General features: G+C 41.6%; 1 protein-coding gene across 22 annotated transcripts in view; it reads right to left on the bottom strand.

Moving 5' to 3' along the window:
* The window catches only part of sgip1a (SH3GL interacting endocytic adaptor 1a), a 60992-nt gene extending 47866 nt beyond the window's left edge, over positions 1–13126 (bottom strand). For 17 of the 22 annotated variants that reach the window (XM_084128932.1, XM_084128936.1, XM_084128944.1 and 14 more), the window contains exon 1: positions 12406–12698. In XM_084128932.1, the coding sequence (XP_083985058.1) occupies positions 12406–12415 (10 nt within the window). In that variant the 5' untranslated portion in view covers positions 12416–12698. Of the gene's footprint in view, positions 1–12405; positions 12700–12941 lie in introns of those variants that run through there. The other 5 variants (XM_084128923.1, XM_084128938.1, XM_084128925.1 and 2 more) reach the window with 2 other exon arrangements.
* Positions 13127–19492: the final 6366 nt, after the last annotated feature.

Here is a 19492-nt window from a genome sequence, read left to right as displayed (position 1 = left end):
CTCCTTTTACTAACTACCTTTTACTTTTACTAGAAGAACTAACACCGGGAGAGTCGCGATCGGATTGGGGTAACGTTACTAGTTTGGCCGTCGATTAACAAAATGCTGAAATATATTTTTAAGTAACGTTAAATTATGTCAGTGAGCCTCCGTCTTGCCTTTAATCACACTGCTTGATCCACGAGCTGGACAATAACTTTATTCTAGAGCTGCTATAAAGCCAAAACACTTTACTTTTAATTTCCTATTATCAATGTAAAGCTGCTTTGGAACAATCTACATTGTTAAAAGCGCTATATAAATGAAGATGACGCCCGGCATTTCTCCCCTTGGGTTTTAGGTTTCGGAAAGGGAACAAAATCCACCACCCCGTCCAAAATTTTAGGATACCGGGTATCAGATTTGCACAATCCATACGCACAACGCGGCATGTTTCCCTCTCGCTCGAAAGCTTGCCAGACCTCCCGCGCCTAGTTACGGTTGCTAAGCCACGATTGGCCTGTGGCGGTTTTCGGGCGTGGCTTAGCGAAGGGTCAATTGTCCAAAATCCAAGCTTCACAAAATGCAAGCTTTACATTCAGAATCACAGGGCAAAAGAAAAGACTCAGTTTTCCAAAGTTCAAGTTCAGTTCGCAGTTCAGTTCAATTCGATTAATTTCCTTCAAGTTCAAAATTAATCAATAGTCACTTCTTGAATGACCCATATTAATGTCTGTTACAATTAATTTTAAATATGTTTGTTCAATTTAATTCTGTCCCCATTTAAGTTTCAGGTCACCACTTCTAAACAATTATAGTATTCTGTCTACCTACTGTGTTTTCTCTCCTAATCCGTGCTCACATACTGTATTTTAATATTATATAGCTGAATATCCAATAAAGCTGTTCTCATTTCCTACATATTTTCTCAGACATCAGAACAAGTATGATTATAGTGAATGACAAAACATTTTATATGTTTAAGTTTAATAAAGTTTATTATTCTATTTGAAAATGTACAATGTACATCTCTAAATAAATTATTCAGAGAGTTTGGAAACTGGATGAACTAAAGCCCTGTGATAGTGAGTAATGCAAGTGATAAGCACACGAGAAGAATGGAAATCAAAACGGTCAAACTAAACTCTTTAATTATAAAACAAAGGTAAAGCGGATTGGTCCGTGGCAACACCTCCGTGCAATTTTCCCCCTTTTTCCACCTCGCTTTTAAATCGCTTACAGTGCATAAACTGAAAACGCTCGCTTTGTCCACTAACGTTCTCCACGGCCTCCGTGAAACCCCCTCCGGGTTCTCTGATCTTCATTTGCATGTTAAGACATTTGAAGGCCAAAAAAAAAAAAAACGCATAAGAAACACCTTTAAAACCATGTCAGTGTGCAGTAGATTATTTGTCAATACATTCTCTCTCCATCGTCTCCATCACTCTTTCTTTTTCGTCTCCTTAACTTGCCCTGTCTGTTCCCCTTCTAAAGCTGAGCTTTGACGGATAGTCTTTTCATTTTCGTATGTGTCAGAAAGTAAACATAGGATCAACTGATATTTAGCCTATATGTTTTATTAATAATTTTCTAAGACAAGTTAATTTACTGAAGGCTACGAACGCTTGGTAGATACGTTTATTAAATTAATTCACAAAATCTAGGCCCACACATCCATTATTAATCTTATACCTAATATGATGAAAACAGCTTCATTAATATTTATTGTCCCCTCACATTGACAGTTACTAATTATTACATTACATGAGTCACGTAAATTTTAGGCCTATTTTCAAATCAGAATGGCAGAAGTTTGTTAGTTTGCCTGATTCTTTGTGTCTGTCATTTAACATTTCTATCCTTAAACAGCTGTCAAATATGAAATGTTTAGTTTAGCTACTTACATCTTGTACTTTATGACTTTTAACTGAAGCGTCACGCTGCGGTGTTGACTGGAATTCGCGCTCAGCAACTTCTGTGAACATAAAGCCTGTCTACTTTGATATGACTGGTCATCTCAAATATTTTGACATTGACGAGCAGTGACAAAGGCAGCTCAGATAAGAAGATTTTGGTGCTGTGCTACATCCTTGGAGCACTAAAGTATTGTTAATACTATATTAGCCAATTATTTCACAATATTTATTATATACACCTCATAAAAACCTCATAGCTGGCTACGGCCATCCGCGTGATGTCTGAGACTGAGACTAAGGGTCGTATACACTCATGATGGGGGAGGAGAGAGAGTGAGCAAGAGGAAGATTTGAAGAAATACTGTAGAAAGAGAGATGGCTAAGGGACATTAAAAAGAGAAAAGGTCAGAGGAATATCACTGGAAAAATAAAGGTTGTGATCAGATGAGATTTAGGACCCAACGTTAATATTAGAAAAGCTTTCCAGCACTGGAGACACTTAAAGGCACAATATGTAGTTTTTCGCTGCTAAAGGTCGCCTATTCAAAACAAAAGCATAGAGACAGAGCGCAACGCGTCATAATGTAAAGACCACGCCCACCCGGGGGGAAAACAGTCCAACGGTCTCCATTGACTTTGCATTGCGAGAGGCTGCCTCCTTGTCATTTCTTGCTTCTAACAAAAGACAGAATAATGCCTAAAAGCTGCTATGTGACAAGGTGTACAGCAAACAAGCTAAGAAACCCAGAAATAAGTTTTCATAAGCTGCCGACCCCAAAAAACGAGCGTTTGAGGACATAAAAGTGGATACAGGCTGGAACGAATGGGTAAATTGTGGGATCCTGACACTCAGTATGCACAAAAAATACACTACGTGTGCAGTAAGTTAAACATTTGGTCACTGGTGAGTCAAATATCCAAATGTCAGTTTTATATATTATATTTCTGTAAGATAAACTATCCTGTGTTGCCGATTATGGTCTCCTCCAGCGGGCGTACGTTAGTTCTCAGAGTAATGAGACATGTGACGCTCTGTCTCAACTGCCTGTATCCACTTTTATGTCCTAAACACTCGTTTTTTGGGGTCGAGAGCTAATAAAAACTTATTTCTGGGTTTTTTAGCTTGTTTGCTGTACACCTTGTCACACAGCAGCTTTTAGGCATTTTTCTGTCTTTTGTTAGAAGCAAGAAATGACAAGGAGGCAGCCTCTCGCAATGCAAAGTCAATGGGGACGGTTGGATTGTTTTCCCCCGGGTGTGGGCGTGACCTAAATACGCTCTGTCTCTATAGCTTGATGACGTCGAGACTGAGCACGGAATCATGGGAGTTGTTGTCTTCACCTCACAGCTGGTGGAAAAGAAGCAGAGCAGGGCCGCTGGAGCGATTGCTAATGAGAGACGAGCGCGAGACACGGCTCGAGAGCAGTGGAACTTTTATTATGCCGCAGACGCTGCTTCCGCTTCTTCAGGTCAAACGTATGTGGGGTAACGCAGAGCTGTTTTATCATTTACATTTGTCTGTTGAAAATGATGTTATAATGTCACTTTGTGCGTTCGCTCAGTGGCTGCTATGAGACACTTGTTGCACACTGCAGGAAGATAGATCGATATTAGAATATCGTATTAATAAATGCTGGATGGCTTGTGTTGCTAAATGGCATGCAAGTAATTTTAAAACATTGTTTGATGGAGAAAATGCTGCATTACTGTTGCTAAAAAGCTGCACCTAATTACATTATGTTAGTCACTTGACAAAATAGTGTTTTTCTCTGAGGCATGGTAAAAACATGGTACTCGCGGAAAATCAAGAAAACAAGCGACTAACAGTGTTGAGCTATATAACAATGATTTGTTTTCTGTCAATAAATGTGTCCAAACAGTTGTTTCTTTGTCTAATAAAACATATAATATATTAAAGCGTCTTTGGTGTTTCCATGGTTTCTGCGGAAATCGAGGGTAACGCAGGTATGGCGTCACTGATAGACGATGCAATGACACGATCCGTGACCTGGTTAAAATTCCTTATTTCTCAGGATTTAAACATTCTTGGAAACATCTGGGATAATGTAAGTACTAAAGTCAACAAAATATATAACACTGTTCTACTGGTTTTTAGATATTTTAATCCAAAAATCTTACATACTGTGCCTTTAAGCAGGAAGGCCTAAAAAAGGATGCCAAGGTTGCGTTGATTCTGCTCCATATGTGAGCAACATATGACCAAAGATATGCCCAGAACCAAGATATCCAGTTGTTGTAATGTTAGGTATAGTAACAGGACAGTTTTGAGTGTCATTGTTTGTCTGGAGCTGCTGTGATGCTGTGTATACTCTTGTGTACTGTATGTTCCTTTTTTGTTTTTCCTTGTCGTTTGTTTGTCGTCTTCCCTTTTTTTCACAAAGCATTATTTAGCTTCCCTTCAGCTATGAAAAAGAGACATCCACTCTTGCATTGTGTCTTTATGCATTTTGGGGGCGGAGCAATGAAGGGTGTGTTTGTTTGGGTTGATTTCAAATATCATCAGTGTTTCTCAGAAACTGCTTACTGCACCTTTAACAACCGGATACTTAATTTGTATATGTTTATTTAATGTTTATGGCCAAAAAAGTATTTGGTAACTGGTTTGCAAATATTGCAATCCTCACATAATGATATGAAAATAAAGCAACTTAATATTAATATAATAATTTGACCTTCTTAGGTTGAGGATAAAAAATGCCAGAAGGTTGAGCATCTCTCTTCAACAATCATTTGTTGAAATAGATGAATTATTAAGAGTTTTGGACCTTATTATGCAGCCTATTTGTGTAAAATTGCATTATCAAAGCCCTTTTCAGTAAAAAACACAGTGTATTTTATCATTGGTTTTAGAGCAGTTCATGCTCATGCTTTAGCTGCTAATGTAGCCAGTCAGCTCTGAGTGGATCAACACCATATCTGCCATCCATGAGATGGTCCAGCCCACGGTGAGAAGCACAGCTCATTCAGATGAGTCATCTCACAGATAGGCCCTAACACACGCCAGATCCCAACACACACGCCTGCATAGATCAATATACAGCCATGCAGTTTATTCATGTGTACCTATAGATATCTGAAACATATATGATTAAATAAAGTCAGAAATACATTTCCTTTCCATGTGGAAGAAATTCTATCACAAACAGATGAGGGTCCTCTCTAATGCGTCATATATGCATCTTGATGACAGATGCTCTTTCCTGTTATATCATAGCCAAGGTCCATCCAGAAGGTATTTAATCTGTCTTTCCTGCAATAGAACTAATGCTTTCAATCATCAACCCACTAAGAGCATAGTGGCAGGACAATAAATTGCTTTTTCCCTTTAAGGCAAGACTACTTTTTGCATAACAGGGCTCTGTAGGGTCATATACGGAAGTACACATTCAAGTCACCTTCATTCAAACCAAGAAACCATTTCACATAATGACGGGATCATTTAACAGTTCACATTCACATAAAGGGCGACATGTACCATTTTTTTAGGGTATACCATTGAGTCCTGGCTCTAAGGTAAAACCAAACCAAATGGAGCTCCCTAAGGAGAGAAAACAAAAAATGTTTGCAGTTTGAATGGGCATGACACTTCTATTCATATACACGGTTTGACTGTTTGAAAGGGAAACAGGAAAAGGCCTGTATAAATAAGCTTGGACAAATGGTTAATCAATAAGTAATGGAAGTAAATCAATAAAAAAATGTAACAACAACTCCTTTAAAAACTACTCTCTCATGTCCATCATTAATGGCTTCCTCTTCCTGCATCAGACATAACGCAATCTTATATCAATATTTTCAGTTGTTAGCATTTCAAGATTATGAACTGACAGCCTGTCTGCTGTGTTTACCATTAAACAATCATTTTGAAATTAGCTATATTTGGAAACCACAACAAAATGCTATAAGAGAACTCGCAGATAATTTTGTTTTTATTTCTATTTTATTTTTATGGTATCCACCAATAATGATTGCACATTATTTTAAGGTGACGTAGTTACATTGTACTTACTCAAATAGTGTATTGAGAAATTGTGTATTAAGTATTGAGAAATATTAATTAACTACATGTACTTACTATAGAGTTATGGTTAGGGTTTGGATTAGGGTTAGTTACTTGTAATTATGCATCATTTACTGTTATTACTATAGCAAGTACATGTAGTAACGTGTAACACTTAAAATATCCAAGAAAATCTATTTTTTTATGAAGAAAACATCCTAGCCATGAAAACTTCCCTTTTTTTTCTTGGCTAGCATTACAGTATATTATTTAGGGAGAAGAGTCAGATCTGTGTCATTTGCATCAGGTCTTAAAGTGACAGCAGCTTATAAACCTGCTGCAGTCTGCTAATGTTAATCAAAAAGAAAAAGAGAAAATCACTCACTGCACTTGACTGAATAACATTTGTAGCTTTAATAAGGATTCATCTATACTTAGAGTGAAGACTATTTTACATTATATATTCAATTTGTACTATTGCTTGTAATTATTTATCACTTTGTTCTTATTTTATTACTGACTGTTTACTCGTCTTTAAAAATGTTTGAACTTTATATTAGTTGGGCTAGTAGATTTGGTTGTGGTATAAAAATTTGAATCGAGAATTGCAAAATTTCACTGGAATTACATTAAGCCACATTTAAATCTAATAATGTTAATTAATAATTAATAATCGTGATTAATTGCAGAAAAATGTGAGGTGAAATAGTTTTTTTTTAATCGACTGACATATAGTAATTTTTTTTGTACTAGGCTATTGTCTATATCACCATGGTCAGCATTTCCTTCCTCTAATGTGCCTGTCAGTCCCTTTGTATTTATTTCTCTCTCATTTGTTCACCTCATGTTGATTTGGGGGCAACTGAGGAAACAGGGATGTGTTAATCCAGGGTCATATTTGGTAAACAGGTCTAATCTGAGGCCTCTGGAACAGAACAAACACCCACCCACACACACCTCTGCCATCACAGACATACACTGTGTCAACGCCAACTGTTAAAATATATTAATAATGCATAAATAATTATGCTACAATAGCAAGACAAGGTAAATCCTGTGAATTGCTGTCATAGACTGATGTTCATATAAACTCAATCTCCTTCACATTCATAAAAAAAGTATTTGGGAGTCATTCCAGTGAGACAGTATATTAAAAAAAAAGAAAAAAAAAAAAAAAAAAGAAAAAAAAAGAACTGTCCTAAGGATGTGTTGTTGTAATTTAAGTATTTCTATAAAGTGTATTTTATAGATTTTCTCTGTTAAAGCTCAGGCACCTATAAAATTATTAACGTAATGGCAGGAAAATTAACAGGATGCTTAACAGGATAGAACCAAACTACACCAAATAAAGAGCTAAAGTTAGCCATTGCTCAGTGAGGGATTTAGAGTTAGTTTACATGAGGGTGTAGACTTGAACTTGAAGTTATCATACCGATTCATGTAATTTTAATAAACAGGGTGGAATATTTTAGACAATCAACTATTATAAAAAATAAAATAAAATAAAAATCACATAATTTATCAAATTAATTGATGATACTTGTGTGCTGTTGTTTTCCCTACTAAAAATGTCACTTCCTGGAGAATGATGTATGAATTTTCACTATGGGTTTTCTTAAAAAAAAAAATTGCAACCAGCTACTGGCTTTGGTTGGACAAAAGGATATTATAAAAGACTAACAGGATGGAAAGAACAATAAATAATTTAAAAATCACCTCCATGCTTACTCAATTTTCAGCTGATAAAATTATAGTATATAATTATAGTATATATTATATAACTGATATAGTAATTAGTAGTAACTGATATAGTAATTAATCAATAGTATGATTTCTAGTTTAAAATATTATGTTTAATATTTTTTCCAATGTTTTCCAACATATGGAACTATGAAAATATAGCATGCAATAAACACAACCCTTGGTCACTTAAGCTACACTTAAATGGAATAATGCCTTGCCTTGCCTTAAGGGACAAAATATAAAACCCAGTGACCTCTGAAAACAAATGATGCGAGACATTTTCTCAGAACATTCCAGCCATTTTTGCAACTGCTTTCAACCAACTGGTGTCACAGTAATTTTAAATGAATGTATGAAGTCAGTTCCACTCAAGTTCACACCGGTGTATTTAAGAGTCCAAACTGTAGGTGTACACTACAGATAATAATAACCAGGCTTCCACCACAAATGCTCATCCTATAAGCCCATGTAAATATACAGATGATACTTTGAGTCCACATCAAAACCTATCCAACTATCCATACTACAAAATCTATAGTACAGGGCTGAAGCCATTGAAATTGTCATTGTATTTTTAATGATGTTTTGTTTAGCTAATAAAAAGTAACACACCTCTGTCGACTTAATGCACAATTTCAAACCACCATTCAATATGGCATTCTGTAACTGTATTTCTACACTGTACGCACTAAGTACTTAAAAAAAAATGCATTTCCATATGTATATGGATATACTCATTCAGTCCAGCTTAATTCCTTATTTTGCATGATTAAAAGTTCATCTTAGTTCTTTGACCAATCTATTGTTGCCATTGAACAAAGGCTCTCATTCTTCAAAGCATGGAGTGTTTCTGTAGTAGGGGGCGGGGAGAGTGTTATCACAGTGAACTGAAAGCCTAGTGGCTCTTTTGATGTGCAGACAGACACAGGCACTGCAAAAAAATCATACAAAGTGCATGCATATTTAATGTTCTCAAAGATGTCTATTTTCTATTTAGCCTGTCACATTAATAATTCTTCCACATTCTGGGCCTATCCAGTACAAGGTACATTTCAAAATAATATATGTATATATATATATATATATATACACTATGTCCTGAAGCAAAACTAGTTAAGCACTACACTTATTTCCTTGCACCTTCTCCATGTGTGGACCCATGTCTATGATTTATATGCATTATTGAAGTACTGTCTAATAAGATTGGGATGCTCCTGACATTATAGGACAGTGAAAAAATGTCTATGCTTTATATGCATTATTGAAGTACTGTCTAATAAGATTGGGATGCTCCTGACATTATGGGACAGTGAAAAAATCTTCTTCCACTTTGGGCAGATGCCAAGGCACTGTTTTCTTTAGCCTGCTGGGAAATACTGCTCACGCTCAACTCCAGTTACTGCCAAAACAACCAGAGCCGGCCTCTGTCTCGCCGCCGTCCAGTGACAGCCCTTTCATGCTGTCTGTGTGCACTTCCTCTTCTGCTGTGTTACATCTTGCAAAGATGTCATTTTTGTCACTAGTGCTTGGTCTCTGATTATATTATATTATATTATATTATATTATATTATATTATATTATATTATATTATATTATATTATATAGATGTAGAAGCAACTGGAAGCAACTTGTTACTGAACAATAGTTACTGAATTAGACACACCCCCTAATGATCAACAGGCAGAAAGTGACTCAAAGTCTTCTGGCTATATTGCAAGTTTAACAGACACACTACAGTCCTTTTTTATTCTGTAATTCTTCAAATTGGCCATGCTTCATATCCACTCATCAGGGTTGTAAAGTATTACATCAGTACATATCATGCTTTATGTTTGTTGAATTGGCTGATGAATTTGCTTTATATTACAGAAACAAAATAATGACAAGTTACATTAAGAAAGACTATGTACATTTCTGTCATTACTCCCAGCATCATTCTGTAAGCCTCCTACACAAAGTAACAAATAAGCACTCAAGCTAGTCTTTACTCAATTTCATATATTCATTAAAAGTAGAGCAAGAAGACATAATGGAATTATTATTTTACGACTCTACCATGGCACACAGACAAACCCCCCTATAGTTAATACTCTAATAGACTACAGGAAACTATTTTACCATTTTACACAATATGATGCATTGTCTTATGCTGTCTTACCAACTGGAATAGCTGCAATCCTGCAACATATTTTGGTATCATAAATGCAAATCAAGATGGCAATAAAAAATAAACTGGGAGGAAAAAACATTATTCATTACACAATTACATGTAATATTTCCCGCATAGATCTACCTTATAAATAATATTGGTTTTACTGCTTCAAAACTAGTAAAAATGTATTAAAATATTATAATATAAAAGTATTGTGTGCAGCTCTTTACAATCTATTTATTTTCCACAAGGTTAATCTTATCACCATGGAGGAATTCTGTGAAAATCCATTCTCGTATCCCTGACATGGGGTTGGGTGGAGCCAAACCTCTGCTGTACAGGAAATACTATCACTACCACTGGTACTATTTAAAGCAGTCTATATGGCAGCCCTTGTATTAAAAAACTTAGTCTAACCCCACCCAGACATTTCCAGGGTCACTAACAATTGGTGTCAGCTGAGCAGAGAAGTCACATAATGGGTAATGACACGGGATAATTGTTGTTTATTAAGGAACCATAGAAATAATGAGCAAGAACATTTAACGATCGAAAATATGGTTACAATATACAGCACACATGCACTTAATGTGCATGAGGACATTTAGACTGCACTGCATGCCATTGAGTTAGCAGAAAAAGCAACACTAGCTGCATCGTGAAGATATGATAAAGCAAAAGTTTTCATTTTATTATGAACTTCTTATAATATCTCTGGAGTCATGAGGTAAGAAACATCAAGACTGTCAGATTCTGCCATGCTTTTGTAATAATCAAGTATTTAAAATATCCTGTTTTTGGGATCCATATAGCTGACATTCATTTTCAATGACGAGAAGATTTGGGAAGTCTGGGGCAGAGATGAGAGGAAAACCGTGGACTTTTACGCGAGGAACCAATTAGAGGTTTAATAATTCTTTCAAAATATCCCTGTAATATAACAAGTTGCACAGTGAATTAACTAAATGAAAGGGAATATGCAAAAGAAATAACTCATTTTAAGTGCATTGTGAACAAACACCTGATACCTGATCTTTGACTCAAACTATCCAAGAAAGCCTTTCCACTCTTCTCATCCTCAGAGACGAGCATCTTAGTAGCCCAGTCTTGCATATTAGCTTACTAAAACTACATTTTTTCGCAATTCATCAAGGTGGATTTGTCAACTTCAATCAGACATGATTAGAGGTAAAAAAAAAAAAAGCTTGGGAGTTGAAGAATAATTTTGAAAACACTGTGTGTGAAGTAGATTACCTTCCTATTTTACACCTTCAGGTAATCCAGGCATGGCTAACCCCACTAAGCCTGTGCTAGCCACACTTAGAGATTCACCTTTATGTCACAGCTATTTGAGGCTACAGTGATTGTCGCTGTCACTTTTTGCCTTAGCGTTACCTAACACCTAAAGCCCTGAGATCTGTCACTTGCACAAGTTTGGTTTTCTATCGAGATGGGGACCTTGACAGGCATAAAGCTTTTATACTGAGCAAATCATCTCCTACCCCTAAATCTAACAGTCACAGAAATGATTCTGCAGTTATAGCTTTTTGAGAAGACTTTATTTATTATTTAGGAGTTTCCTCACAATATTAGTGTTTTTAGCATCCTTGCAGGGACATTTGAGACCCGAATAATACAGTATTTTGCTTAAATATAATGTGTATTAAAACACCTAATATGTCATTCACACTGAATGAGGAAGTAGCAAATGGTTTGTTCTGATGTTTCACATGCCTCAATAAATTGCATAACACATGCTTGTAATCCATATACCAGGGGTGGATGACACACATATGTGCCATTCAAGGTAAATTATACAAACAAATTAGGATTAAATCCCCTTAATTTATCACTATTCATCATATTTCAACAATTAGATTTGATCCAGCATGTTTGTGCACCAACCGTTCACGCAAACGGAAAAATAACAGTGTTTGGGAGCAGGTGACATGATACTGAGTTTATCTGATCCAGTGTTATAAATAAATGATATGTTCTCGTCAGGCCGACAGTTACATAAAAACCTCCATCACGCATGTGAAACAAACCAGTTTCTCCCTCCAAAACACAGCTGACAGCGGCGTTCACATGCGCACACTGAACTGCACACATGAACACCTCCCTTTAAAGAAATGGCCTTGAGCGGAAACATGATTAAAAATGAGTGCTGCGTTACAGTATAATGTGTATGTGTATGTGTGTGAGAACTCCATATACAAAGAGAATTCTGAGGCGGCCAGCTGGGCACATAAGCCGTAACTGCAAAATCCAAATAATCCTTTACAAAGACAAGCCATCTAAAGGGGGGTGAGGCAAAAGCACAAAGAAAAAAAAACAGCATATATGCCTGCTATTGTACATTAGAGTGCATAAGCGTGCGTGTGTACATATGAGATACATTTATATGTGTGTGTGTTGATGTGTGTCTATGTTTGAGATATCCAGCACCTTCAGATCTATATTGAGTTACCGGAATGTCAAGCCACTCAAAATAGCCGGACAGCTTATGGCATTTAAAGCAATCACGCGCCGGGCCGTACACGCAACGAGAGGCAAAAAGGAGGCAATAAGATAAAAATAGACCAAGCCCTCACCTTCCATCATGATTGCAGATTTGCATTCCTCTATCTCCAAGGAGCCTGAAACGGGAGGAGGGGAGGAGAGAAGCCCCTGGTTACCAGATGGAGAGATGTAAAAAAAAACAGAGCACACTTCCAGCCTCCAAAACCCTTGGGTTTAAAGTCCCCGTGTCCCTCGTACGACGGGCCGTCGGATGTTTTAGTGCTCCGCGTTTAGGCCATGGATGCTGCTCCTAGTCACTGCGGCTGTGGTCTACGCGATTACCAAAGGATGCTCAAAAGGGGGCAGGAAAAAAAGCAGAGTGGAGAGAGACAGAGAGAGAAGGAAGGAGGGAGGGAGGGATGGGGGGAGAGAGAGAGAGAGAGAGAGAGAGAGAGAGAGAGAGAGAGCTGCGGGGAGGGAGGCTTGCTGAGGTCATCACTCAGCTCAGCCAATCCCATGTGCACTGCTGCATGTCACATGGCGAGTGGTTCAGCGCTTCTGTCAGTGTCCTCGCTGGGAATTCACATGCAGACACACACAAGCACACACACACATGCACACAGCTTACCTTGTTATGGTGCAGCATGCCGCTCCTGCCAAAACAGAAAGGAACTGGATTAATGGCGCGTTGGGTGCCACAAAGCTAAATACAGGAAACTGTCCATGTTAAACACACACAGACGGAGATACGGTTACACGTTGAGGCTCAGCTGGCGGGCCGTGCCTGCCTCTCTGTGACAAATCAATCAATGTGACATTGCATCTGACAGAAAACAGTAGCTGCCCCATGGAGGGAGGAGCCTGCACTCAATACACTGACTTGTGACAGAGGAGCAGGGGAGGAGAGAGAGAGAGAGAGGCTGTGTGTTTGTGTGAGGGCTGGTGATTCATTTTATATGAGGAGGTGGGTCTCCCCCTTTGGATTACTAATGAAAAGACAACAACAACAAAAAAGGTTTGGTGGCCTGACAAAATGCTTTTTCTATCCCAAAAGCATCAGCTGCAGTTTTGAGAAAAATAAAAAAAGGGGCGGATAACTTTGTGAGGAACTTATGTTAACTAATTAAAACAATACATGTTAAAAAATAAAAATGTAAATGTAAAATTAAAATTAAACACACTACCATTTAAAAAATTTGGAAGAAGTCTCTTATGCTCAGTGTTTATCTAATGAAAAATACAGTAAGTGTAATATTGTGAAATATTAATACAACTAAAAACTGTTTTTTTAAAACTATTCAAAATTCTATTTATACCTGTAATGGTACAACTGAATTTTTAGTATCATTACTCCAGTCTTCAGTGTCACGCAAACCTTCAAAATCATTCTAATAAGATGATTTGGTGATCAAGAAACAATTATTATTATTATCACAGTTGTAAACCATTGTGCTGCCTAATATTTTTGTGAAAGCCATATGTTTTTTTACCCTAAATTCTTTGATGAACAGAAAGTTTAAAAGAACATAATTTATTTGAAATATATACAAGACAAACAGAAATGGCAAGCTGATGAAAATAAATTATACACACGTATAAATGTTTTATCAGCATTATGTTGTTGTTTTAAACTGGATATCTCTCCTTAAGAATAATAATAATACAAATATGAGTGTATTGTGTGGCTACTTTTAACCCTGACACACTCTTTTTATTTTCAGCCAGGCTTGGATAAGACATGAGACACTGTTTCATTCTCAAGCTTCTGTTCACCTAAGTCATGCTCTGGTCCATGTGAGCGTCTCTTCCCCTTATCGCTGTCTGTCTCTAGCGCCCTCTGTCTGTAGTCTACCTGCCTGTAGGCCATACATTTCCAATTATTTATGTTTAAAAAATGATTTATTTGAAAAAAGTTGAGAGTATAAGTTCAGTAGTGATCCAGACATTGACAAAGACACAATTTTCAGTTTCAGAATCCTGAAAATGTGGTCAAATCCTTAGTCAGTAAGTATTATTTCTAATCAACACAGTCTACCCTAATACAAAACCCACCCAGACTCAAACCACCCTATTATAGCAGATGCTGCCTGCGAATATGTCCCCTCCCCCACTCCATCCATTTTACCCGATTTTACCCCACCTCTATAACCCCCTTCACCTCCCAGTGGACCAGATCTTATCCTTCCAGTGTGCAGGTGCACAAGTGTTTGTGTCTGTGTATTTACAAGATGCTAAATAAAGTACAAACTAATTGTACAAACTAAAATAACGTACTTGGTTACTTACGTAACCTCGGTTCCCTTAGAGATAAGGGAACGAGTACTGCGTTGCAAACGCTGTGGGAAAACTCCTTTTCTCGAGAATATTGAAGCCTTTATTTTAAAACGCATTGCTGCAGCATAAGCGAGAGCATCAGGCTCGCGCGAGCTAGCTGATAGGCTATGCTGCATGCAACTGCACGAACCAATGGCGAGAGAGCAGAGGCGCACGAACCAATCAGAGAGCTTGGCGCCCTGCCATACTCGAGCGCGCCAGATAGGGCGTGGCAGAAGAGTATAAATACAGAGAAATCTCGCCATAAAACAGGTCTAATCGACTGAACGAAAATACCTGATGTTCGAGGATAGCACGGCAGGGCAACGCAGTACTCGTTCCCTTATCTCTAAGGGAACCGAGGTTACGTAAGTAACCAAGTACGTTCCCTTACGAGAACGTTCTCTCGTACTGCGTTGCAAACGCTGTGGGAACACTTTTTAAAACGCCGTGCTAAGTCTCGTGGCTACTCTAATCCAGGAATTTCCGGGATAGAAAGTAGCCAGAATACCACAGACCAGAACATCGGGTCTAAAGATACTTGGTGTGTACATAGGCTAGGGCGAAAGGGGCCAGCCCATGTAAAGTTCCCATACAACTTAGAAATTTAACCCGGATCGGAGAGCCGAGGTTAGATTGAGAGAACCCGTGCTTGTAAAGCAGGGACCTCTAAGTTATAAAATCTCGCAAATGTGGACGGAGCTGACCAGCCTGCCGCCGCACAAATGTCTTCAATAGAGACACCACTAGTCCAAGCCCACGAGGAGGCGATGCCTCTCGTGGAGTGAGCTCTGACACCCATGGGGCAAGGAAGGCCCAGTGAGGTGTATGCTAAAGCAATAGCATCAACTATCCATCTGGATAGCGTGAGTTTCGTGACCGGCAACCCTTTGGTTCGGCCCCCGAAACAGACAAAGAGCTGTTCGGACTGCCTAAACGAGGCCGAACGCTCCAAGTATAATCTCAACGCTCTAACAGGGCAGAGCGTATGAGCATCACTGTCTTCTCCCGAAACTGGGAGGGCCGACAGCGAAATTACCTGCGCTCTGAACGGAGTAGAGAGCACCTTAGGCACGTAACCGTGTTTTGGCTTCAAAAGGACTTTAGAGTCGTTGGGGCCAAACTCAAGACAGGAAGCGCTTATGGAAAGCGCATGTAAGTCCCCTACTCTTTTGACTGACGCCAGTGCCAGTAACAGAGCAGTTTTCAGGGAAAGGGACTTTAGGTCCGTGGACCCCAAGGGTTCAAAGGGGGGTCCCTTGAGGGCCCGTAGAACCAGAGAAAGATCCCAGGCCGGCACTGAGGGAGGCCGAGGCGGGTTGAGCCTCCTGGCTCCTTTAAGGAAGCGAACAATAAGGTCGCATTTTCCCAGAGAAGAGCCAGCCACCAAAACGTGAAAAGCCGCGATGGCTGCCACGTACACTTTGAGTGTGGACGGGGAACGTCCCGCGTCCAACAGCTCCTGGAGAAAGGAAAGAACCAACGGTACTTCACAAGAGTGAGGATCGGGGTTTCGAGCCTGACACCAGCTGGAAAACACTGACCATTTAAGGTGGTAGAGACGTCTAGTAGACGGAGCTCTAGCCTCCAGAATAGTATTCAGGACGCCCTCTGGGAGGTCCTGGGGTAGCCGTTGAGCGGCCAGGCATGAAGGGCCCACAAGTCGGGACGGGGGTGCCATATCCTTCTGTTCGCTTGAGCCAATAAGTCGCTCCTCAGAGGAATTGGCCAAGGGTCTGAAACTGACAGCTGCATCAGCTCTGGGAACCAAGATTGGGACCGCCAGAGAGGAGCTATCAAGAGGATCGCACACCCCGTGTTCCTGATCCGTTCGATGACCTGAGGCAGCATCGAGACCGGAGGAAACGCGTAAAGGGGACGATTGGGCCAGTCGTGGGCCAGCGCGTCCTTTTTCTTCGAAAAGAAGATTGGGCAGTGACAGTTGTCTTCTGAGGCAAAGAGGTCTACCTCTGCCTGTCCGAAGATTTCCCATAATAGGAGAACTGTCTGGGGGTGGAGAGACCATTCCTCTGGGGGAACGTTGCCCCGAGAGAGCATGTCTGCTCCTGTATTCAACGTGCCCGGCACGTGAGCTGCTCTGAGCGAGCGCAGATTGGTCTGAGCCCAAAGTAGCAGCTGGGTAGCTATGGCGAGCAGATTGCGGGATCTGAGACCGCCCTGGCGATTTATGTAGGACACCACTGACATGTTGTCCGTCCGGACCAAGATATGGTGTCCTGCCAGGTGTGGAAGGAAGGTTTTTAGGGCCAGAAAAACTGCTCTCATCTCGAGGCAGTTTATGTGTAGGCGTTTCTCCGAGCTCGACCAGAGGCCGGAGGCAGGCCTGCCCTCGTACAGGGCTCCCCAACCTGAGTTGGAGGCATCTGTCGAAATGACCCTCCTTTCTGAGACCACTCCCATGCTCACGCCCTGCTGATACCAGCTGGCGTTCATCCAAGGGGCCAGTGCTAGAATGCAATGCTGGTCCACCCTGATGTTCAGGATACCTGTACGCCAAGCGTGAGGGGGTACCCGAGGTGCTAGCCACAGCTGAAGAGGACGCATGCGCAGTAGACCTAGTTGGAGTACTGAAGCTGCCGAAGCCATAAGGCCCAAAATCCTCTGATACGTTCGAAGGGGTACATGAGTGCCCTTCGTGAACGACGCGGCGAGCTGTTGGATTGAGAGAGCGCGGGTAGAAGTGGGCCACGCTCTCATAAGTACGGAGTCTAGAACTGTTCCCAGGAACGTGATACGCTGACTGGGGGACAGAATACTCTTGGAGAAGTTCACCCTGAGCCCCAGGCATTCTAAATGACTGAGAAGCCAGGCTTTGTGAGTATTGGACTCCGCCTCTGACTGAGTCAAAATGAGCCAGTCGTCGAGGTAGTTCAGGATGCGCATTCCCCGCTGTCTCAGGGGGGAGAGAGCTGCATCCATGCATTTCGTGAACGTACGAGGTGCCAGTGCCAGTCCAAAAGGTAGAACTGTGTACTGGTATGTCTGCCCCTCGAAGGCGAATCTCAAGAATGGCCTGTGGTGGGGGTTCACTTGGATGTGAAAGTACGCGTCTTTTAGATCCACTGAAAAGAACCAATCGCCTGGGCGAATTTGCGCCAGGATGTGTTTGGTTGTAAGCATTCTGAACGGCCGTGTCATGAGGGCTTTGTTCAGATGCCTGAGATCTAAAATGGGTCTTAAGCCGCCGTCCTTCTTCGGAACGAGGAAGTAACGGCTGTAAAACCCTGACTCGCTTAGTGCAGCGGGAACTCTCTCGATAGCCCCCTTTGCCAGCAGACCCTGTACTTCGGTGCGGAGGACATGAACTAGTGTGCTCCTTACTGAAGTTTGAATAACCGCTCGAAAGCGTGGTGGTCTGCGGGAGAACTGAAGCGAGTAACCGCGCTTTATGATGTTCATTACCCACTCTGAGACTCCGGGTATGGCCTGCCATGCCAGAGCCCGATGAACCAGAGGTATGATCATATCTGAAGACTGAGCGCCCGGAGACGGGGGCTCGACTAGACATGAAAGTGAAATTTTGCTCGATTTGTGCTTTTTGTGGGTCGCTGTTAAAACAGCGTTTGTGTGCAGAGGTGCATGACAGATAGCAGGCCCTATTTCTGCATTTAAAACTACTCCAGCCGCCTGAACTGAAGAGGGGGCTGTGAGCAGTGTTCGAGCGATCTTCGGGGCTGGTCCGGCCGCGGCGGGACATGAACCCCTCTTTCTGCCGGTTAGGACGGCTTCTTCGGCTCGAGGTCGAGCGTGAGCTTCGGTCTGGGTCCCTGGCGCTTAGGGAAAGGGTAACGTTTCGCTGGCTTTAAGCGCTGACCGGTCTCAGCCGCTGGGCGGGGCTGATGAACCTGAGGAACTGACTTCTCTGGCCGCGGCGCGCTCTTGGGACGCCGTGAAGCCGAGCTGGAGCGTTTGGGGAGAAAGTGCTTCATAGCACTAGAAGCCTTCTGTGCTTCGGTGAAGCGCTCCGCGAAGCCGCTGACAGATGGGCCGAAGAGACCAGATGTGGAGATCGGAGAGTCTAAGAAGGCGGTTCTATCTGCGTCCTTGATCTCCGTCAAGTTAAGCCACAGGTGGCGCTCAAGCACAATCAAACTGGCCATGCTGCGGCCGAGAGCTTGAGCGGTGGTCTTCGTGGCCCGAAGCGCCAAGTCTGAAGCGCTACGGAGGTCTTTCAGGGTGTCCGGGAAAGGGCCTGACTCATCCATGGAGCGGAGGAGTTTGGCCTGGAACGCCTGAAGTGTGGCCATGGCGTGAATCCCCGAGGCAGCTTGGCCAGCGGTGGCGTAGGCACGGGCGGCCAAAGCTGAAGTGGCCCTGCAGGGCTTAGACGGCAGCGTCATCTTAGACCTCCAACTGCCTGCAGTGGGAGGACATAAATGGACGGCGACCGCTTCTTCGATGGGGGGAAGAGACACGTAGCCCTTCTCTTCAGCGCCGTCGACAGAGGAGAGGGTGTGAGAAGCGGAAGTGCGCGTTCGCGCTGAAAAGGGCGCGCGCCAGCTTTTAGTGAGCTCCTCGTGGACCTCCGGCAGAAAAGGAGCGGCGCGCTGACGGGGGGCCTGTTGGCGGCCCGGCAGGTACCACTCGTCGAGGCGGCCTCTTGCAGGTTCAGCTGGGGAAAGCCAGTTGAGTCCTAGTTCGTCGACAGCGCGAGACATGACACGGAAAAGTTCGGCGTCGATGTTCGCACGTGTGTCAGGACGATCGCTCAGAGAAGAGGGGGCGGGGTCCACAGAGCCCGACCATTCCTCGCTCTCGGATGCCGCCACAGAAACAGCGTCATCCTCATCCGCCGATCCGCCAAAAGAAACGAGTCCCGCCGCTTCGAGAGAGGGGCGTTGGTCG

This window comes from Abramis brama, assembly GCF_963993115.1.
Source record: "Abramis brama genome assembly, chromosome: 11".
In the NCBI taxonomy this organism is placed as follows: Eukaryota; Metazoa; Chordata; class Actinopteri; order Cypriniformes; family Leuciscidae; genus Abramis; species Abramis brama.
The sequence above is the reverse complement of the archived record's forward strand: the minus strand, read 5'-3'. Positions and strand labels throughout refer to the sequence as shown.